General features: G+C 40.2%; 1 protein-coding gene across 2 annotated transcripts in view; it reads right to left on the bottom strand.

Annotated features, from left to right (window-relative positions):
* Positions 1-19,837, bottom strand: part of stard13b (StAR-related lipid transfer (START) domain containing 13b) — a 104,879-nt gene extending 85,042 nt beyond the window's left edge. The window contains exons 1-4 of one of the 2 annotated variants that reach the window (XM_041806213.1): positions 19,663-19,837; positions 15,186-15,623; positions 14,620-14,990; positions 720-863 (exon numbers count right to left, since the gene is read on the bottom strand). In XM_041806213.1, coding sequence (XP_041662147.1) covers positions 720-863; positions 14,620-14,990; positions 15,186-15,504 — 834 coding nt within the window. In that variant the 5' untranslated portion in view covers positions 15,505-15,623; positions 19,663-19,837. Of the gene's footprint in view, positions 1-719; positions 864-14,619; positions 15,624-19,662 lie in introns of both variants that reach the window. The other variant, XM_041806212.1, reaches the window with a different exon arrangement.
* Between the last annotated feature and the right edge of the window lie 4,090 nt (positions 19,838-23,927).

Here is a 23,927-nt window from a genome sequence, read left to right as displayed (position 1 = left end):
AAAGAGCACTTTTGTTCCTGAATGCTAACTCTAGTGGGATATTTCATGAAACATGCCAGCATGAGAAGAGCCCTTTTTAAGAACAGAGTCGCATGGTCTCAGTCACAGACTACAAGGAACAATAGCTGTCTGTTCCTGCCACAATTTTCTGACCCTGCTGAGCCACTGTACACTGCAGTATCACATCTGAGGCTGTGGACCTACATCATAAAACAGGCTCAAGTCAGAAAGTCACTCTAAGTACAAAGCCTGTAGTGTGGCATAGACTGTAGTGCTGTATCTCACAAGTAGGAATCACAAGAGATTAACATATGCTGTTCCCATACTGGGATTACGGCTGACCACTGCCTGATTTAGAGGACCTAAAGCTATTGTGGAAAACTTTTTCAAACTTTTCAGGACATGGCATTCTCTTAAACACCTGTTGTTTCTTTCAGGTCTAATAATCTGTCGGGATTTTCTCTCCACAGAGCAAACGAAATTGATTAAGCGAAATTTACAAGCATGACCAAGTATGCAGCAAACGCCTCACAGGAATGTGTACAGTACCAAGCGTGACAGAGCACATACCATAAAAGCTGCAGTCCACATGCTGCTTTATAACACAGAGCATGCAGTTAAACCTGTGTTTATGTATAAATATGAAGAACAAAACCTTTAGAAGCCTTTAAGTTGATTTACAGACATTGTGAGAGGCTGTGGGAACATGTGAAACTCACCTGTTTCTTACGGGTGATGCAGGGTGTGTCGGAGGGGGAGGAGCTCGCACTCAGAGCCTCTTCGATGTCCTGATGGAGCTGGTCCAGTTTCATCATCAGCTGGCTTATCGAATCCGACCAGGGAGACTTCATCTTCGGACACTCCTGTGGAGAATCAGGAAGGTTATTTTAGAAAAAATCAGTCCTCTCTGGCCAGTAGTGTTTCACAGATGATATAACATGTCGGTACACCTCTTTGGTCTTGTTTTATCCCAGTATACTGGAGTAAATGTGTTAGTTTTTGAGCATAGCTGCCCTTTTTCTTCTTTAAACCCTGAACTGAAACATTTCAAACAAACTTGTTGTGATGTATTTCAGGATCGGAAACAGAGAGGAGTGGGGAGAAAGAGTTCCAGTCAGGACAAAGTTTATTTCTGTATATGGCATATTTAAAATGCCCTCAGTTGGTCAAAATGCTGCACAGGCTAATACACTTTACCAGCCTTTCCTAGACTTGGGGTAGGGGCCCAAAACAGGTCCATTTCTCAGAGTAGGATGCCTAAAAAATGGCTGAACTAATTTTCACAGTGAAAACAGAATTGCTGTGTGAGCCTGCATGTGAGGAGGAGCAATCCATGAGTTCCATATAAAATTGAGTTGTCCAAGACGTCAAAGCAAAAAACAAAAGAAAAACAAAACAAAAAAAGAGAACAATGCTGGCCTTCTAAAGCTTTTGGAAATGCAGAGAAGAGGGCTTAGTGTTTTTTTGATGTGTGGAGGTTCCTAATAATGATCGACAGAAATCTTAAAACAAAAATCTGCTTTCACATGGAATTTTTTGCAAACTCCAAGCAGACTTTCATGTGTTTTGCATGGAGTAGAGGCTTCCATCTAGCCATTCTGCCTTAAAGCCCAGGTCAGTGGAGGGCTGCAGTGATGGCTATCCTTCTGGAACTTTGTCCCATCTCCACACAGGCTCTCCAGAGCTCAGTCAGGGTGATCATCTGATTCTTGGTCACCTCTCTTACTAAGACCCTCCTCCCTCAGGTTTGCTCAGTCGACCAGCTCTTTGAAGAGTCCTGGTTGTGCCAGACTTCTTCCATTTGAAAATTATGGAGGTCACTGTGCCCTTGGGGTACTTCAGTGCAACAGAACTATTTTGTAGCGTTCACCTGATCTGTGCCTTGTAACAATCCTGTCTCTGAGCTCTGCAGGTATCCTTCGACCTCATGACATGTTTATGCTCTGATGTGCATTATCAGCTGCGAGGTCTTCTCTCTTTCATTTCCAATACTTATTCAGGATTTTTTCTATTATATTGAACCACAGTATTGGGATAGCAACTTAATCCCTTTGAAGATGAAATTAATACATCTAACAAACACATGAGCTGAAGTAAATAAATAAATCTGTATACAGCACATACAAGCATACATGCCTTCATTGGTTCATATGTGTCCTTACAATGATAAATATGAAATATAACATAAATACATGCCAACATAAGATCTCAAGAAGGAGTTTCTAAACAAAACAGTAAACCTAAAATACCTGTACATTAAAGGTGACAGTGGAACCAGTTAAAAAGTCACAAGTCTGCTCTAGTTAGAGGTGATCCATAAATGGCTGCTACCCTTTACAAATGAATCATGCTTTTTACTGAGAGCATATGTAATTTTTTTCTATGGCGTATAGTTTGACATTTCAAAAATCCATTTTGATAGAGAGTGATGACGCTGATTTCCAGGTCAATGCAATACAAAGCTGTGAGGTCTTGTATCAAGATGTGTGCCCTTTTTCCAAATAATGTCCAATCAATTTGATTTACCACAGGTGGACTCAAATAAAGGTGTAGAAACATCTCAGCAAAGATCAAGAGAAATGAGAGGAACCTGAACTAAATTTCAAGTCTTTTGCAAAGAGTAAGAATATTTAGAAATGTGATATTTCAGTTTTTTATTTTTAAAAGATTTGCAAAACTTTATAAAATTCTGTTTTCACTTTGTCATGATGGGATACTAAGTGTAGATTAATGAGTATAAAAATGAATTTTTTCCACTGTAGCACCAGGCTGCAACATAACACAATTGAAAAAGTGGAGGGGGTCTGAATACTTTAAATGCACTGTATATTATAGCAGGACTGGGGAAGCACTGATGTATAAATGACACATACTAGTAACTGATTATATAGAAAGGGCTATACTGACCCTGACAATGTACTGGTGACTTTTTAAAATGGCAGTTCAAAAAAAATTAAATAGGTGTCATTTGCAAGGCTTGCAAATAATCATTATTCCTTTTCATAAGTTTATAAGAGTTGGGGATGATGTGCACCAAACAGGGACAGGACTGAAATACAGATCGACTGACGGTTGATTCACTGATTTAGTTTGATGTCACTGCTGACATTTCATCAAAAAGCCTCTGGAAGGTTAAATATTGACTTCAACTTGATCAGGCTTTAAAACCTGCTGAAAAAAGATTAGAATCACACATGTAATTAGGTCTGTTTTAATTGGCTGTCATACTTGCTAGAGTTACTAAACACATTGGAACTTCCCTGTATGGTGAGAGCATCTGTCCATTTACCACTCTGACCTAAACACAAAAAGAGTTACAGCCAAACCAAAAAAGCCTCTTGTAAACTGAAGATGCTTCAGTGGATGACACTGCTGCCACACATGGAAATGCGATCTCCTCGGACGTGTCTCAGGGTGAAGGAGCAGAGGAGGAGGCCTGCAGACATGTGTGCCATACACAGCATGATGGAATTCCCTGCACAGGCTTTCACTGCTCTCATGACAGGCCACGAATATAAATAGAGCATCGTAACACAGACAGGAGCGATGTGTGACAATCTGCAGGCCCACGTTCTGCCTCATAAATCAGATGGATTCACCTCAGTCACCAAAACATAAATAAACGTTGTTGTGAGACGTGACAGAGAGGAGACGTGTCAGTGGAGTCCTGGAGAGGGTCACATGCTGCAGCGTCTCTGACAGTGGACCCTTTTCAAGAACCAGAGTAGGAGGTCACGGGTCCCGAGAAGACTTTCAGGGTTACTCTGGTGGATCAATCCAGAGTTTCTGACCCAGCAGGAGCATCACGTTTTCTTAAGGAAATATCAGATTGTTGGAGTAAGACTGTTTGAATCATGAATGAGACATCATTAAACAAGTAGATCCAACAAGGCAACACTTTAGTTTAAAGCCCAAGCTCCAGCATTTCATAAAAGTCACTGGCACACCATAAAGCAGCTGTATGCAATGATATCCACTTTTTTAAACTGCAACTGGACATCAGCAATAACCTGTTCATGAAGATATTTTCATGACAATAATTCTGTATCTTCATTCGTTTTAAGTTCAGTCAGAGCTTACATGCTCTTATCCACTCACCCTTTCTACACATATGAAATAATCTGTATTTCTATTGCTCTGATCATTGTTCTGGTTCCTGAATTATTCTATCCTAGTATTATTCTGATACTACAGGGTTTTATGATGTCACTTATGGAGTCACTCTGTTTGGTTTTTGTACATTGGCCTCTGTTGATGCAGAGTATTTAATTACTGTCTGTGAAAAGAGTTTTGTAAGTTAAATTTATATAAATAATAAATGTACTTAATTGTTTATATCACTGTGCAAGTAAGGCTTATAAACAAAACTCTAATAAATCATTTTTTTACTCCTGCAGGTGAAGTACAAACGGAGGGACTTTGAGTGAAAAGCTGTCCAAAGAAAAAAGACGGATCTAGTTTTCAACTAGAAACAAAGACTGCAAAAGCTTAAAGTTTAATATTAATGCTAAAATCAGAAGTGTTGCCAGTTCTCTTTTCTAACCAACCACTGAACCACAAATCAAGCATATAGCACTAGTTCAAGCAGGCCACTGAGTAAAGTGTTGCCATTTCATTGATATCAGCTGATCTCACACAAGCCCTCATCAGCTGACCACCAGCTGATTAACTCAAACCACACTATTGGCTGATCGCTCTCATGCTGCCTTGTTAAAACTGCTTTTGCTTGGCTAATAGCAAGCTGCTATTCCAACTCTCCTCCACCCCAGCTCCTCCTTCATTCTGCTCCTGACTCTAGCCACTCTGCCATAAAGCCCAGATCTGTGGAGGGCTGCAGTGACGATTGTCCTACTGGAACTTTGTCCCATCTCCACTCAGGATCTCTGGAGTTCAGTCAGAGTAACCATCAGGTTCTTGATCACCTCTTTTTCTAAGGCCTTTCTCCTCTGAGCTCTCAGTTTGTCCAGACAACCAGTTCTTGGAAGAGTCCTGGTTGTGCCAAACTTCTTCCATGTGAGAAATATGGAGGCCACTGTGCTCTTGGGAATCTTTGGAACGTTTTTTTTTCAGCTTTCCCAGATCTACTTCCGAATTCACTGTATTACACTATCCAACTGCTATCTAAACAAACATCCAAAATACACCAAACACAGTAAAACTATTTATCGCTTTCAAGGAATTAAATCTAAAAAAAGTTTTACTAAGCCCTGACTACTACCACTTAAGTCTCTTTTTTCTCTTTATAGCATCATCATCCTCTGTGCACAGTTATTTTAGGAAAAGTACTGATGGGAAAATCACATGTCAGTTTAGATAGACAGTGAATCAACTCAGAAGAGCTTTCAAAAAAAGTTTGTATTTTGAAAACAGGGTGGACACTTGTTTAAATATTTTAAGTGATTCACTAGGGATGAAATAAAAATACACCGAGGAAGAATTCAAGGTCATTTTAAGCCATCATTTTGACTCTTGAGTGCTTGTATCTAATCTTAAACCTATACACGGCTTATTTTTTGTGAATAAGGTTTATGGCTCATCACTGACCCATCGATATCTTTTGTAGAACTTTCCACATGCTGCAGATCCTCCTCCATGAACCTGCATTATACCTCAAGTATGAGACAACTACATTACATAATGCTGAATTCTTCCTAAATAGTGAGGACTTAAAGAAGCAGACACCAGGCGGTCCATTCACCCTGCTGACCACCCAGTGTCAGCTGACTGACCCTCTCACAGGGAGAAAGTGCTTTTTGCCTCTCAATCCCTGAGGTATGACCAAAATCACCCCAATCCTCCTTTGACCTTTGAGCCCCAAGGGTCACCTGGGGTCACTGAGAGGAAAAAATAAAGCTGTCCCGCTCTGCCATGTCTGTCCTCTGAGCTAATGCTAAACAGCGAATATAAAGGTCTGACATCAGATCAGTGTGTTTAGACAGCTCAATCCTCTGTGCGTCTGCTGTCACGTTTTCAGACTTTCAGAGCGTTAATGACAGGACTTATGAGTCATTGTTGTGAATATGCACTCCTGAGAACAGACATTAATTCACATATTTCCCCATAAACTCAACCTTTAAATCAGTGTGGCAATAATAATGTTGCTCAAACCTAACATTATGCTACATCTGACTTAATCAGTGCCATTCTGTTGTCACTGATATCTACCTGTACTCTTATCTGGGTTCATTACAGCTTCTCTCCCTGCCTCAGGCTTTCCTTGTAGGTACAGGAAGGGCAAGGATGTGTTCTGTTCCTGCTTGATATTTCCCATATAGGCTAGTGAGAGGGTTGGTGGATCCCAGAACAGCCATACCAGCAATTCTAACAGCAATAAATGCATAATAATAGCAGCTAATAAATTAAAATGATTAATAAGTCAAACTATGTTTGTTTCTTGACTAAGCTGTTCTGACTGAATTACATTTATACAAAGAATTAAATAATGCAATCATGACTGAGTTTGCCTGCTATTTTGAACACCATCTGCACCTACGCCTTCAGGTAATTTTTTTTTAAATAATGGTTATTGAAGCAATAATAGCTTGTTTGTGCAGTTTGGGATGCAGACACCTCGCAGATGTTTTGGCCCTAGGCTTGATAACCTTGATGTAATTTGGCCCCGAGGACAAACTAACCAGGAAACTGTGGAGTAATGGTTTCCCAGAAAATGCAGCTACACTTCTTTCACCTTTTGTTTCCATCTTTCTAAGATATCAGCAGGTGTCTGAGTATCTTTCTTAGCAATGACAAGAACATCTTCAATTTTTCTAATCTTACAGTCAGAGAAATCACGTAGACACTCTTGTTATTTGAACCCTGCAGAATGACATGCATTTATATTCCACTATCATTTCTTCTTGACTTTGTAGGAAGGATTTGCATCTCAGGGTTTTACCTGGCACACATTTAAGCCAGGGTGGTGCCGTTCTGACGTTTATGTATACTGTGCTCTCAACTGGCCCAAGCACAGACTTTTTAACAGCGATGGATTTTGCATTTTAGGTCGTATTCACTTATTTTAAGAGACACCACTCTTCAGATAACAGTTTTCATGACATCAGAACTTTGAGAGCTGGGGGGGGGGCGGCATGAAATTTGCAATCTCTGGGTGTAAACCTTTTATATAAAACATTATTACCTCCACCAAGGAGGTTATGTGATCGGCAAGGTTTGTTAGTTAGTCTGTTAGTTTGTTTGTTAGCAACACAACTCAAAAAGTCATGGACAGATTTTGATGAAACTGCATAGAAATGGCATAAGGAAGAACTGATTAGATTTTGGGAGTGATCTGAATCACCGTCTGAATCCAGGAAAATTTTAAAGGATTCTTTACTGTTGGGAGATAGGGCTAATGGCGGAGGTCTGCACTCTCTGTGTGCTTTTCTAGTTCTTATCATTTTTTTCAAATATATTGATACTGATAAATGACCATAAAAGAAGATCTTGAAATAAACAGATGCATTATCTTATTGTACTTCATTCATGAATACAGTTGGAGACATTTCTTTTTTTAAGACTTATTTTGTTTTTTTAAGCCTTTATTGATAGAAGAGGACAGTGGATATAATCAGAAACAGGGAGAGAGTGGGAGAGAGTGGGGGGGACAGACTTAAGTCTGGGCTGCCCGTGTACATGGGGTACAACCTAACCACTAGACCATCGGTGCCCCAGTTGGAGACATTTCTGTTGGCCTTTTCATACAAAAAAAACTTCAGCATTTTTAGCGTGAGCTGCTTGTGTTAATTCAGACAAATTACATATTTTTCCTTGACTTTATCTGGACTGCTCCCTGCCAGCCACCCTAGAAAATTTCCTGCTTGAATCAGGACAAGCTGATGTGAGAACACAGCAATATTCAGGAAAACACAAGTGGGAGGGAGAGATGACGTTAGGCTGTTGCAGTTGTTATGCATGTAAGGATACTGTTTTCTTTTTTATTCTAAGTCTTTTGCCTTTATAAAAGAGACAGGACAGTGGATAGAGCCGGACACAGGGATGAGTGAAAGGCAAATGACATGCAGTAAAAGCGCCACAGGCCAGGATTGAACCCAGGCCACTCACATACATGGTACGCCACCGAACCACTAGACCATCTCTGCACCCTAATACTTATTTTCTGCCTGCAAGTATGTTCTTAACCATTTGCAGATTTGCAAATTTGCAGATTACATTATGTTCAGTCACATGTTGCATTAAAATAAGGCAAATCTATCTTCATATGCTGGCATTTCTGCAGCATCTTTCGTACAACCAACAGGGATAGTCTCCTGATGTGAGGTACATGTGTGAACAGGTAAGTCAGGACATTTTTTTGGGCTGGCCTGTCCTGATATTGCCTGGAAATTTCCAGGGATGCATATGTAAACCCACACAAAGACACTATGAATGATGAAACGATCTTACTGATGTGTAGACTGTAATGATAGGATGGTGATTTTGATGTTTTCAAACACTAAAAATGCTCAAATAGACATTTAATCTTAAATCAGACTAAGAAAATGAGAATCTAGAGATCAGTGTAGCCAAAAAACAAAAAAAATTAGTGAAGCTTCAAAGTAGAAAGAATGAGACGTATGTGCATATGATCACGTTTTAAACAAATCCACGTCTGCACATCAGTCTGACCGTGACACCATCTAGAATATCAAATAAAGAGTCCATGGACATGAGGAAGATCGGTCTGTTGATCTGGGATTTTACTACTGCCAGAAAGGACCAATCCTGGAACAATGTCAAAGAGAAAGAGACAAACATTTTCATTGACTCTTTGTGTAAGAAGTAAAAGGCCCATTTAATTCTGAGGATAAAGAGATAAAAAACTGAACTTGTGGGATCTTTTAAGACACTTCCAGGGGAAAATTTTGGTATTCTGGGTTAAAAAGTATTTTGAAAGAGAAAAGGAAATGAAAGAATCTGAAGATCTTGGAAGCTGGGCTCCTAATTAACCCCTGGAGTCAGACAAACACAAATGTGAGAAACAGATGCCTCATTCTGGCACATGCTGGAGCCAAATCTGGAACACATTCACACTGTCTCTTTTCAGTGACATCCCCACAAGGTGCTGCTCAGGAATGTGGACACTTCTGCTAAGAATGAGACAAATTCCACAGAAGGCCTGACGCTCAAGTGAGACACTACCCTTGATTCATCTCTCCGTGCCTTTCCCCCCTCGATCCGGCCCCGACGATTGTGTTTGGTCCTCACACCATGGCAACTGAGCTGGTATGAGTCAATCCTTTAGATAAATGCATTAATGTTATCTTCTGGGGACACAAAATGTGAGACGACTATAACTTTATCAGCGCAAATTGGCCACATTGTGAACCCCAACACTGCGCCTTTGACATGGAAATGAGGAGTTAAGTGTGTGAGCTCTGGGCTGGGTGCCTAGTCCGCGCCACCCACCGAGAGTGCCACAGATCACCATGGAGGTATCCAAATGTAGCAGCCGGTCATGCGAAAGGGCAACGGCTACCTGGCTTCACAGAGGAATAAATTACACTCTTAATATCGCGCCATGCAAAACACCAACTGAACACAGCCACAGCAGAGTCTGTGGAGCAGGATTAGTGCAGAAATGTGGATTTTTACAGGCTTTTTTTGGTCACAGCTGACTTAAATGATGTAGGCAAGGGGAGTCATGGGAAGTCAGAGTGGAAACAATGTGCAGACAGTGCCCTCATATGGTCAAAACTCATTACTGCATCTCTGGGAAAGTCAAGCTTTCCTATCGCTGGATCATTTCCCAGAATACTGACACATATATTTATTTTAAAAGTTTTTGGCTGTTAAGCACTTAATGTTTACTCTTGATAAGTCAGGGATCATCAGTAGGGTGCTGTTCAAGAGTTAGTGTTGTGCTTTTAAGCCTTTTTAAAGATATTTTCCTTTGCTCAATAAAATTCTGTCTTAATATTTATTGAAATGATAACTTTTGTCATTAATTCAGTAGCTTCTTTGTATATTGATCTGCCTGTTTGTAGATTTATCCATACTGGTTTAACCTACCGAGACCTGACTTGGGTTTGATGTGCATTTTTAATTCCTTTTCCTTCCACGTATTTGGGTGAAGAAAAGCTTGATAAGTTTAACCCCCAAAAAATGATGTGTATGTATGAGGACAATATGTCTATCCTACAGTGAACGACAGTAAAACTACCTCTGTGCATGAAAGATTAACCTCCTGAGACCTGATCTTTTGTTTGGAATGCATTTTTAGTGTCCCCCATGTATTTGGGATAAGTATAACACAAGACAAGATGTCTTTACTTTTGGGAATCCATTTTCACAAAGACTATGCTTTTAAAATGCTAACTTTGGTGTTGTCAGTTTTTTTGATGATGGACCACAAGACATTGTTAAGGCCAAGTAAGGCCATTAAAGTTCTTGAGGCTTTGGAAAATATCCCTAACATTACTAGAGGTTTCCAAAACATAAAAATCCCCCATCATTCTCCAAAATGTTCAAGACATTGCCAAAAATATCGGTGAAAGAAAAATGCGTAATAATCCAATTAAAACCCCAAATTTCCTAAAATTCTCTTGAATGTTTTAGTCAACCTTTTTGCAAAGAAAAAAAAATCACCAGTTCCATAAAAATCCCCCAAATTTTAAAGCAAATTCAACACAGAATTCCCAAGAATTTACAAATAAATTCCCCCAAATATTCCATGGAAAATATGACAAAACATTCATAAAATCTTCACAAAAATATTGGAAAATTTCATCAGATATTTCCTCAAAATTTCCAATAAAATCCCCAAATATTCACAAATAAATACCCCCATTTCCCATGAAAATACCTAAAAGCTTACAGCAAATCCCTCCAAAACTTCAAATGAAACACTCCAAAATATAAAAGCAAATCCCCAAAACTTTTACAAAACTCCTGAAAATATTAAAGAAAATTCTCTCAACATTCCAAGCAAATTATATAAAATTCTGTGGAAATTCTGAAGAATTATCCCTAAAATTCTAATAGCAGCATTCACTGATATCTTAAAAAGAAAACCATACTGCAATGTCCTAATATGTGCATCCAGATCAGTCAATAAGCAACAATAAATCTCCTGGACTTTCAGTGTCTGAAACACAGGGATGTTTAGGGCCAAGCATTAACCAAATTTTCACTTCAATATTGAGAATTTCAGTGGCTCTTCAGCATCTCAAACATTCCAATCAAAATTGCCAAGAAAATACCAAAAGAAATTTTCACAGTTTCACAAGTTTTCACAAAAACATCCTACCATGTTCACTTACAGGGAATTCAGAGAGTATTCAGACCCCCTTCACTTTTTTTTTAGGGTTAGGCTAACACTAAAAACATGAATTATCTTTGGGCTTTATGGCAGAGTGGCTGGATGGAAGCCAAAACACATAAAAGCCTCCATGAGAGCCAAGTGGCTTTCTTGTTGCAATTAAAAAATAACCACCAATAGGGCAAGCAAACATGATGAGTGTCCTGAAATGAGATAAATTATCTTTCTAAAACTGGTAAATTTAAGTTTTTGTAGTGTGTATATTATTTGTAGTGTGTATATGTAGGTGCATATGCAAACACAAGGAATGAATGCTATGGAGATGTGTTTATTCCTTGTGAAATCACAGCTGTTTGTGTGTTTTTCCATGAAATCAGAGTTTCCTGCAGTAATGCCTGTGCTGTAACCCGTCATATGACAGCAGAGCTTGTAGCGTGACGGCATTAAAAGCATCGACCTGTTGTCCTTTGATGAAGTTCACAACAGCTCCCTGGATTCTTTCACTCCCCTGTGAATGTTTTTCTGCACATAAAGCTGGCATTACCTCAACATACTTGACAATCAGACAGAGAAGCTAATCTCCAGCAGCCATGTACTCTGCCCTGTTTACATGTGGGCTATTATCTGCAGACTGTTTGGAGAAGGATGACAGGTATGTGCCACTGGATATGTTCCCTGTAACGGAGAACTATTAACTAACAGAATTTAGAATATTTATGCATGTATACAAGAGGCTTTTAAAGGGCTATAAAAAGAGGTTACAGGATGGTTACAACTCAAGTCAGAGCTGAGGTTGTGAGAAATAGAGACTATGTGCTCTGGGTTGTTGGAGATAAAGGAATGGAAGGCTAAGTTCAGAGCTAATACGGCCTGTTCTGTCAAAACACAGTCTGCAGAGAGCTCTGAGAGAAGGCAGAAACTGTTTGCATTCCTTCTGTGTCTGTGTTTCACATGTGAAGCCAATCTACTCCTACAGACTCATACCAACCATGCATTATCTCACAGAGAGATGAGGTCAGCTGTGAGGAGCTGGCATGTAAGGACTCTGGTATGGTGGGTTTGGTGGGCTCAAGACCAAATGAGGCTAAGAAAAAAGAAAAAAAAACAAAACTTGCGGTGAGTGCATAATGGTAGATATAAATGTGTTGTGCCGGGTGCTACTTTGGCTTGGTTGGTGAGGCAGACGCCCACATAGAGAGGCTTGAGTCCTTGATGCACTGATTGCGTAGTAAATTCCTGGTGATGATGCTGTTTGCCAAGCGTCTTCCCCCATTCTATTCCCGTATGTCTTGCAACTGTACCTGTCCTACCAAAATAAAGGAAAAAAGCCAAAAAAAAAAAAAAAAAAATGTGTTTTGAGTGTATGCTGACGTAAATGTGTTTGTTTAAAGTAAAATGATGCACTATGAATGTGTCCTAGTGTTTTCCACACATGGTCCACTACTTACTTAAAAGGGCCACCCAGGTCTATTTACAGCCACCCCTGTACATTTGTTGGCCACTTTTATCTTTTCTTTTTTAAATCTATTTATTAAATCACCATCTATCCATGCATGACAGAAAGGCGTCCTCTTGTACATCTCTTCAGTGCAACATGTGAGAAACAAAATCTTATATTAAAAATGAAGCTTCTAATGCCAACGTTCAAATATTTTTCTGCTGATTCTATCCTCTACTCCTGCACTCTAGGATGATGGTTGCACTTTGCTACATCATCAACAATAAGCCTTATCACACAGCTCACCGTGATAATTATGGAGCACTGGGTAAAGGAGGCAAGTGATGTTATTTGAGAGTCTTTATACAAACTACTGTTGATGAATACTGTCAAATGAGCAGAGACAAAAAAGAAATTAACCCATGAAATAAGACGGGGTGAACTGAACCCCTCTTAAACCTCTACTGCCCAGGTATAGATAGTATCATTCTGTGGAAATGCTGTCATGAATTCAAGTAAAAAATAAGTTCTGTTGAGCATTGATCTATGTATGGACTTGGCCTTATAAGCAAAGCTTTATCGGCTTTATTTGCCTTTTGTTTCACTCTGCTTGATGAGAGCCAATGAAGTATTTTGCAAGAGTTGATCTCTGGGCTGTTTTCTTGATGCCAAAGGCCTCCAGCTTAGACTGACACTTGATATCTGGATATCTGCACAAATTATTTTAAGGGACTTACACTGATTTGATATAAAAAATTATCTTTATTTACAGTTTTATGGATGCTATACTTGTCTCAATATTTCTTTTTTTCTTCTAAAGTGTTTTCCTTTAATAATAGTGCTGCAAAATTAATCTAAATAATCCCATTAAAGGCTTCAATTGTTTTTATATTATGTAGTACTCTAAAGGTGCCTACAGAAAGGCTTTAAGAATGACACAGTGTCACTATTGCATTTTGTAGAGGTACCCTTATTCTCAAAAATGATAAAAACTTTGGATTTTTGGAAAAGCTTATTTTGAAAGCAGTATTACAAAATTTCAGGTTTTGTGTTTTGTCATGCTACTAAATATTTCTATTTTTTAAGTTGAGAAATTCATTCTATTTATGTATTATATCGCAACCACATTATTGTCCAGTGTATTTACAAATGCACTTTATTCCTGCAACACTACTTTATAAAGCTTAAGCTGACTTCTGATATATGAGGCATTATTTTGCATCTTTAGTACATGTCCAACAGCACTTGAAATGCCCAAAACTTAAATATTTGCACACAGGCTTCCTGATTGATTTTCTATGAATGTCTTATTTTGAAATCTTTGTGTTCCAGCTCTGGTTGCGATATATTTTGCTATTAGGCCTATATCGTTTGTGCCTCATTGACGTGCTGGCTGTGTGAGCTTAGTGCTCTCTCTGCCTCGCTGCTGGTTGGTGGGTTAAGCTTTCACCTCGACAGGTGACAGTCTGCTACAGAAGTCTTTCCCCCATGATGTCCACACGATGGGGGTGGGGGGTGGGGGGTGGGGGTATCTCTCTCCTACTCCAACCAGCCACGCAACATTTTGGCTAACTGTATAATAGATAAAGCAAGGATGAATCAGGTATTTTAACCTTAATTCTTCCTGTTTTTGTTTATTGGGGAGACAAGTGAATTGTTCTCTGATTTCTTGCTCTTATTGTGAAATATTAACACCAGGCTTGTTAAATGGACAGGGCTTTGTTATGTCCTTTTATTTGAAGTTATCAGTTTTTATTCTAGTGATTATTTGGTGCTACTCTGGTCAAATAGTCTTTAAAATTCCATCCTGCAACGGCAAACATCTCAACTTTTTCTTGCCATCTTTGTCCTAATGTGATCAATTTAAAACACAGCGCCAGCCTCACTCAATATCTATGGATTATTCTGAGGAATGTCAGCATACCTTTTCTCCTCTGCACTCCCCCTCTGCTTCATATCCACCGTTTCTTTCTGTGTGATTGATTCCCACCCGGGCACCTGCAGCGCCTCTCCTCCTCTCTTTGTCTTTGCTCCTTTTTCTGTGATGGACGGGCAGCTCTCTGCTCTGAGGCAGCTCGAGAAACACATCATCATCATCATCATCATCATCATCATCACCATCGTCATGACCATCCTCCTCCTGTGATGAAGACTCTCCCTCCTCAGAGCTCTCATTCACATATGCGTGTCCATCATTTATGGGGGGGCAGGTGTAGTTTGAGAAGGCGATGGAGCTGGGCTTGTGCTTGATGATGCGAGGGAGATCAGGGACTCTCCTGCCTGAATCTGGATCAGCTGTGGAGGGAGTGGAGTCAGGATTAAGCACGAGGCCATTTGTCTCTAAGCTTTCACAGTATGTTTTTACACCTCTGCAGTCCAAGTCTAAAGTCTGATCACCATGACTCTGATCTGACTCGGTTTCTGCAGCAGGAACAGGAAGTGAAACACAACAGCAGCTGTCATTCAACTTGGGTTTTGTGAACACGATACCTTCATTGTGTAGCTGAGCTGTTGCCTGTTTATTCTGGTCCAGAGCTGCTTCACAAGAAATGACTGACACTTGTTCATGCTGCTGCCGGCACAAACCTTCAACAGCTTTTCTATGACTGAATGTATTCTTCACATTGTGTACATCTTCATCTGGAGAGCTTTCAGCTTCAGGGAGACGATCATCCTCTCTGTGGTCCACTGAGTCATTAGCTGAGAAACCAGAGATTTCTGGATTGAAGTCCTGTGGTGGGAATTTTTGAAATCCTGAAGCTTTCCAAGCCTGATGTTCCTCCAAATTCACCACAGAAGGAATCTCCATTATTCCTTTAATTCACAGTTTCATAATTCTCATAATTCAAGACATAAATCCACGGGTGCTTGTGCTTGATATGAAGGATGGCCATTTTGATCCAAGATGCTCAGTCTGATCCAGGTATCCTGAAGAGAAACAAAAACATGTGAGTGGAATGTAACAGACTGAATTTCCAAAGTCAAACATACTCCTTTCAGTGTTCTTCTAAAAGTTTCCATGTCTGTCTGTCCCCCCCGATGATCAGATTCTCAGTCTACACAACCAGAGTGTAACGTAAATCTTCTAAATCCAGCTCTGAACTGCACTCTGTGCTGTGAAATTTAACATCTGGCTCAGGCTGAGCCGTTCAAGTCTGGATCTGTTTCACACACGATGGTGGTGACATCACTGCACAGAGGAATCCGATTGCTCTTACTTCAGTCGGTGATTTACAACTCACTACACCATTCATCTGAGCAGGAGAAGTCCCTGTGTGACTGTGCTTAACATCCCGCTCACCCCGTCATTAGGCCGCTCTTCAAAACACACCTTGGACAGGTCAGAGACATCCCACACATGCACGGGAAAAGACAAAGAAAGGTATTTCTGAGCAGGAGGAGATGTTTATCAGCTTGATCGACCACAAAGACTTTCCTCAGGATGATAACAGTGCAACCAGGAAACTTCAAAAAATAAATAAAGGAATGCAATCAACATGTTTTCCCCCCTTGTGTTTGATTCGAAATATACTTGATTGTTGAATTTCTTTCCAGTCATTTTAGAATAGAACACATTTATTGTCATTACACATGCAGTGCTACTCTAAAAACAAGGAGGACACAAAAAAATAATATACAGCACACTCAGACACATTGTATCTTATAAAGTGAAGACTTCATCATCATCATCAAACTTTATTTAAATTTTGAGAATCATTGACCTTTCCCTCAACGATGCCGAACAAATACAAGTACGATTACAGTTATTAGCACAAATTAAAGAGTTTACTAAGAGAGACAATCACAAACCAAAGTGGAAAAAATTGAAATAATTGATTATAATTGTCTCAGGGAAATGAGAGTGCCAATCTTAAGTGTGTGTTGTAAAAGATTCCAAATATTTGGAGCACAAAAACAGATTCTCCCAATTCAGAGCAAACCTGCAGGACATGAAGCCCCGGACGGTTGGTAGAGAGAGTTTGGTTAGGTCCAGTTGACCATTTTAGTATAGATGTTATATAAGATTGTGTACGTCCAATAAGGCTTACAAAAAATAAAAAGCTACAGGTGTTTATGAGTGAAGAGTGTTTAAAGGATCACCTGTTATGAATCTAAGGGCAGAGTGGTAAACTGAGTCCAGAGATTTAAGAGTGGTAGCAGCAGCATGTCTGCAGATTGCTGTGGTCTAGCACTGACATAAAGACTGCCTCAATGGCATTTTTTCTACAGTTAAAAGGGAAGCTAGACCTGTTTCTGTGCCCCTATGCTCTTCAGTACCTGTATGGGCTGGATAATGGGGCGGGTAAGGGGGCAGCTAACTGTGCCATTTAGCCATGTCCAGACCATTGATCTAGACCTTCCTGATGATGCTGCAATCCCTGCGTAGACTGTAGATGTCCTCGTGGGGGCTCTTAACTCACTGAGTGGGGAGGCAGAAGCTTTAGGAATACATGTCTCCTGGGCTAAACAAAGATCCCGGCATTTGGGGATGCTGCCATCAAACCTGTCTGAATGATGAGAGCGTTGAAGTTGTAGAGCAGTTCGCCTACCGTGGCAGTGTAATCCATTGATCCACTGACTGCAAGGCTGAGATCAACCGTAGACTTGGACCCATGCGTTGGGTGATGGGTTCGCTCAGCAAGATAGTATTGTGTTCCTGGTATCAGGGCATGCGGACAAATGCGGAGTCTTCCAGTCCTTGGTCCCTCCGGTCTTACCTTACTCTTTTGAGGCCTGGACGTTGACTGATGGCCAGAGTTGCTGACTGGACCCCATTGTGAAAACTTCTCATGGGCGAATCTTCGGCAAGGCCATGTCTCTAATGCTGATGTGGGTGGGAAGGGTCCGCTGTCAGATACTGGAATGACAGCTGCGGTTGTATGGGTACCCAGAGCGCTTTACTGGGCTTAATCCAGCTCACCTCATACTGCATGCCCAGGACCTGGTAGGCTGGTCCGGACACTGCGGGCCACCGCACGCATCATGGTGGGGTCAGTTAGGAGGGTAGCTGGGGAGATGGAGCATGGACTTGGCGCAGGCCTGGAGGATGGTCATTTTTAGGCCACACCAGTACAAGACCAAGATTGATGTGGTAAAGAGCCGAGCCGGCATATGCTCCCATACCTGACCTGTACAAGTTTTCGATGGAGCTTGCTAACAAGGTAACCAATATGATATCTAAATGTTAATGTTTCATGAAGCCAAATCCCAAGATATTTATACATCATTAATCTTTCAATATTAATGCCATCCAGTGTGGAATAATGTAGACAGTCACAAAAATCTTTAGCCTGGAAAAAAAGCAAGGATTACATTTTGTTACAATTAAGAACAAGTTTAAGACTTACAAGTGTATTTTGAAGGATATTCATATGTAATTTGTAATTTGTACTTTCTTTATCTTTTTTAAATGTTTATTTTTGGGCCTTTTTATGCCTTTATTAGATAGAGGAGGACAGTGGATAGAGTTGGAAACTGGGTCAAGAGTGGGGGAGAGACATGCGACAAAGGGCCCCAGGCCAGATTCGAACCCAGGCCGCCTGCGTACATGGGGAGCACCTTTAATCACTATACCACCTGCTCCCCGTAATTTGTAATTTCTCAACAGCAAGTTGTACCAAATCAGCAAAAAACACAGACACCATATCAACTGCAGAGATGTATATATAAACAACACTGAGATTTGACCCCTGTCGAACACCTTTAGTCTATGGTCACAAACCAGACTTAATATTTCTTGTTTTTGCACACTATAATTGATCACATGCATAGGTAATTCTAGAGGCATTTACAGGCCATTGAGTCAAGACTAGTATTACTTGGTGTTTATATGAGAAGCCCATGGTCAAAAGCTTTTGACAAGTCAATAAAAACAGTGGCACAATGCCTCTTCTTGTCAATATCAGAAACTATGTCATTAACAACAGAGGTGGTGCTCTGCATGGATATGAAACCTGACTGATGAGGACTAAAGACAGAATGATTTGAAATAAATATTTTGAGTTATTTACTAGCAAATCCAGGATTGTGGACATTGACTTTTAGACTTAGATAAAACAGTTAAAGGTAGAAATTGAAAGTCTAGTGCAGTCAGTGCAATCTATAGTGTTTTGCAAATCAAAACATAACAGAATTGCATAAATTATTCAGTCAAATTGTACCAAAAGTAATGCACAAGATGCTAAATATGCATATTGCACCTTTAAAATGAGCTAACACTGTGTGCATGCACATGATGGTATTGCAAAAACGAGTATGAGTACACCTTTCCTCATAAAAGGTTAGGTTTGAACTTACTTCCTTAAACACACAAAGATTCTCTTAATTTATGCACATGGGTAGCCGTTACTGTGAGAAAGCTGCAGTTGCCAGCGCTTTTACCATGGCCTTGAAACACACGCATGCGTACACTGAACACAAGCAGATAAAAACCCTCAGACGAGGACAAACTCTGACTCTGAAGTTACTTTTCATGAGCCTTGAGCAGTGACGGATTGTGCAAAATCCTGCATACAGTCTGCAAATATCCAGTACAGTGACATTTAGTGCTATGTAAATGAAATCTTGTACAGTGCCTGCTGTAAAACCTGCCCCTACACGGTGAATGTGAAGTGAGAGTACACCAGATTAGGGCTCCTTCCAAGAAAGCCCTCTTTTAAATAAGACTATGCAAAGAGGCTCTCATTATTCTCCTATGAATGCAGAGCAGATTCAAATGAAGGGAAGAAGTCACAGAGTGAAAATGAACTGGCAGCGCTGACAGGCGAGGTAAGAACACATCTTATTTAGCAGAGAGGGAGAGAAAAAAAGCATCCAGTGCTGGAGAATTTTCTACAGAAAGGTCCTGAACAAGTCGTCTCATGTAGAAACAACCTATAGAATAAATTTCCCAACTCCAAGCCAAGGAGTGGAGGGAAATATTCAAAGTTTTCCATCAGAAGAGGGAAAATCAGAAATTAAGACTCACCTGCTAAGAGGACAGAGGTTGTCAGTGTTGTCCAAACAGTCACAGAGATCATGGCAAAATAGAGTCAGTAGGTCTTGTCCCTGATAGATCAGGGAGGGTCTGAGCCACACTTCTGTCCCCATAGGTCTATTCCACTAAAGGCAAGCTTGTCATCACAACCGTCTCCCCCCCTCCTCTCAAGTTTCCCTAGGGGGCTGCAGGAGCGCTCAGCTAGCAGCGACTAAACCATTCAGAATATGCGTAAGAGCAGGGAGAATGTGTACTTGTTGGGAGATGGAAAGGGGAGGAGAAAGAAGACAGAGGAGGAGGGGGAGGGAGATGGTTGTTGGAGTGGGGAGCAGCAGTGGTTGGCACTGTAAAAGAATAAGGTGAAATGGGTTCCTGGCCTTAACAAACAGGCTGCAGTTAGGAAAGGCTAACTTCAGCAGGCTGGGCCGAGTTGTGCGGGGGCGAGATGAACCGCAGCAGTGACCTGTGGCTGAAAAACAGCGAGCTGAGGAATGCTTTCAAGTCAAAGGGGAAAGCTGTGAAGCTCCATGATGATTTACTGGAGCATATTAGACAAAGATGATATCTTCATGAGGGGATTTAATGCCTAAGTGAAAGCAAAAGCATGTTTCCTCAAGTTTTCATTTAACATATACAGAATAGTTCAAAACAGGAATCCATATCAGATGCTTGAGGCAATTTTGCAGTGTGGGAGTAACATAAGAGAAAATGATGACTGGAAAGGATGCTCATTCACAAGAAGTCAGTCAAGGGAGGGATGATTCACATAGGTTGTTTGTAGTCGTGATCCTGATGAGACATGAAAGTCAAACACCTGTTGGGAACAACTGAAGTAAGTTTGTACGGTTAAGTTTTATTAGGATCTGCATGCCGCACTTATCCTCTGAAAATTTACAGACATTGGGAATGATCCCTACTCTCTACAAAAAAGTTATTTTCACGGGTTGACCAGTTTTCCAGGCATGTACACAATCAGTCCTGCCGGTCTTTAGCTACTAGCTAGATGAAAAGGGTCACTGGTACAAGAGTCTTGTACCGAGCTTAGAGGCTAGCTGCTATGCTTTAACAGCTTTTCTGCCTTAATTTTTCATAAATGTGTCTATTTTTTAATAGAAACCCCAGCAAGTGACTGAGAAATTATGTGTTATTCATGAAAAAAGCAAATTTAACAAGCTGGCTCTTCAATGTAAACCACAAGAGTTGGCTCCTGCTTGTGAGGTGGTTTCCTTTCCTCTGATTTTGTAGTTATTTTGTACACATTTAAAAAACTGGCACAACAAAGAGCCTTGTGTGATCCAATAAGCAGATTCTTTTACTGAGCCAGGTCAAATGATCCAGATCTTTAGAAAGAGACAGATTTTCCATTGCAGAATGCAAGGTTGGACTGAAATCGGCTGTGGAAGATCAGGGTTAACTGTGCCAAACTGAACCAAACTAGTCCATAAAGAAGCATTGTCTGACTCGGCTCCACGCTTTAGACGGAGGCTAAAATCCATGTCTGCTGCTATTTCTCCATGAGCTTTTCTTAACTTGTTGCCTTGTTGTGTCACAACTTCCAGGACTCAGGTCTCACTGGGAAGTGATGCCGTCTATAAACAGCCTTTGCTTTGTTTTCTTGGATGGGACCAGTGTGGACCTCTTTGCTTCACTAATAATTTAATCAGAACATAAAACACCATATTTTACAAATAATTTCACACTCAATGATTAAAGTTCATATCATTTTAACCATTTTCATGGTTTAAAATTTGTACAGGTCTGGGGTGCAGGTGGCCTAGTAGTTTAAGGCGCGTCCCATTTACACAGTAGGCCCCAGTTCGAATCCGGCCTGTGGCACTTTACTGCCTGTCTATCCTCAGCGCTCTCATTTATGTTTCCAATTCTGTACACTCTCCTTCTCTGTCAATAAAGGCATAAAAACCCAAAAATAAATATTAGAAAAAAGAATTTTTCGAATTATGAATTATAAAAAAGAAAAAAAAATTATGACACATGGAGATACAAGGCTTTAGCCTGACACCGGCAAAATGAACCTGTGAGTCGCCATCTGAAATAAGAACAGATACATGTGCCACAGCACAGCTGCAATCATTATCTAATTAGGTACCAGGAGATAGAAATATACCAAATTTACACCATAAAAATCTAAAAATGTTATTATGTTCTATTTTTATAGTGAATGGGAGCCTCATGGTGTGCAGACCTCTTTGCATATACATTTTTCCAGCATTCATTTAGTAATTTGGAGGTGTTACATTATTTTTCCCACTAAATTATTACCCATTTTTATTTCCTGTTTTCACTTAATATTCTAAGAAGTATGGGTCAGGTCAGGCATATGCCAGTTTTGCTGCATCAAACTTGGTCCTGTAATGCTCTAGCCTCCTGATGACCATCCTCCAGGCCCATGCCACACCTCTACATGTGCCAACTGCCAGCACAATGTCGTCCCCATTATCTGGACCGGCCCACTGGGTTCTGCACACCCAGTATGCAGTGGGCTGGATCATAAAGCACAGCTGACCATGCCCATCCCCGCTCTCCTGAGAACGTCAGCACTAGACGTTGTATCGTCAGTCTTGCCAATGATACCCAAAAATATGCCAAAGAGAAGTTGAGACAAAGAAGCCCAGTCAGTGCCTCCAACCAGAAGTCAACGTCACAAGAGTTTAGTAAGACCGGAGGGACTGAAAGACTGACTTTCCCAACGTCTTGCTCAGTGAATGCGTTGCCTGAGTCCAAGCCTACACTTGATCTAAACCTTGCAGTCAGTGGATGGATGGATTACGCTGCCAAGATAGTCGAAGTGAAGTATAACAGAAGCTAAAATGATTTATACCTGACGAAAACGTGCAAAATTAGGGATGTGATGATAAACTCATTCTCACTTCCTTTTTATTTTCATTCTCCAAAATACAACTACAAAATATGCCCTTCCACATGCATTTTCTTTACACATTTAAATAATATTTTTAAAGTTTTGAGATTTTCGTTGTTTTTAACTGTATCATCAGTTACAAAACATTTGCTTATATTTGTAAAAAGTGGCATTTATGTCTTTCAAACAGATATTTTTTAATTTAAGTTTGAAATAAAACAGTTCACGTATGAATTGTTAAGAATAATGGGGTACATTTTATTTTTAAAAGGGTTTTAATTGTCCACATTTGTGCTTAATTTTAATTGTACTGGGAGGTATGTAACCAAAATCACAATTTAAGAAAAATCCAATAAAAGCCAAGGCCTTTTCTGGGTAAATAAAAGTCTTTTTGTGCTTAAGTATGGATTGAAAATGAGTTTGGGGAGAGCAGTGTTGGCATCTCTTTAGTAATTGAGGTTAAAAGTGAGGGATGAGCAGAGTAAACATGAAAGGGGCATGCTAGAGAGTTTGCCTGTTGATTGGCTGACTGAGCTCACAGTCTGTAAGTTGTGCTTGACGTTATTCCACAGGGGGTCTTTTCTTTCTTCCATTCATTCATTCATCCATCTGTTTGTTCACTCATTCTTCTTTCAGTCTCCTCACCAGGAGCGAGCTGGTGAAGACACGGCCACAAATCAACTCTTGGACTCAGTTTGACCTCTGCCCTGGGGGGGGGGAGAAAAGAAGCTCTGACTGACTTCTCTCATTCATAAAATACTTTACACTCTGCCTCTGGCTGTCATTCTCGCAGTAATGTCTCAAACCTCTTCCTGTTTTTTTTCTTTAAAGGTCATTTTTGGCCTCATTCTAGTGCCGAAAAAAACAGGTGATCTATCAAACGGGGACCCCCATCAGCGAGGATCTGTTTGACTGTACTGACCTTGTGTTTAGATGAGTTAGGAGTGAGCTCAACAAATTCTCTTCAGAGTCATGAATGTAAATGTGCAAATATTTTGTCACATATTTGGGAATATTACAAATTCCATGTTTGACTCAGTGCCCACGTTGAAGCAACAGGCCACGGTTTGACCTGTGAGATAAGGTCTGTGTGCAAACTTGAAAAGTTTCCTGATCTTTTGTTCCATGTGAGTGACATTCCTGATGTCCTTGTTGAGTATATCAGTGTTTGCATTTCTCCTATTGTCTGAATGGTTATGAAGGAGGTTTGGCTTTTACAAACTAAAAAAAACATTCTTAAAGTTATACTGTTTTCTCTTTATTATGAAACTGGTAGAATGTGCTGTGGTCATGTTTACTCTGTTTAAGTAAGATGTAGGTGTGAGAAATATGAGATAAAGTGGACTAAAAGATAGAAAAAGTGAGGCGCTGCAAAAGA

The sequence above is a fragment of the Cheilinus undulatus genome, linkage group 2 (assembly GCF_018320785.1).
Source record: "Cheilinus undulatus linkage group 2, ASM1832078v1, whole genome shotgun sequence".
NCBI classification, from domain to species: Eukaryota; Metazoa; Chordata; class Actinopteri; order Labriformes; family Labridae; genus Cheilinus; species Cheilinus undulatus.
Note: the sequence above shows the minus strand (reverse complement) of the source record. Positions and strands in the feature narration are given on the sequence as shown.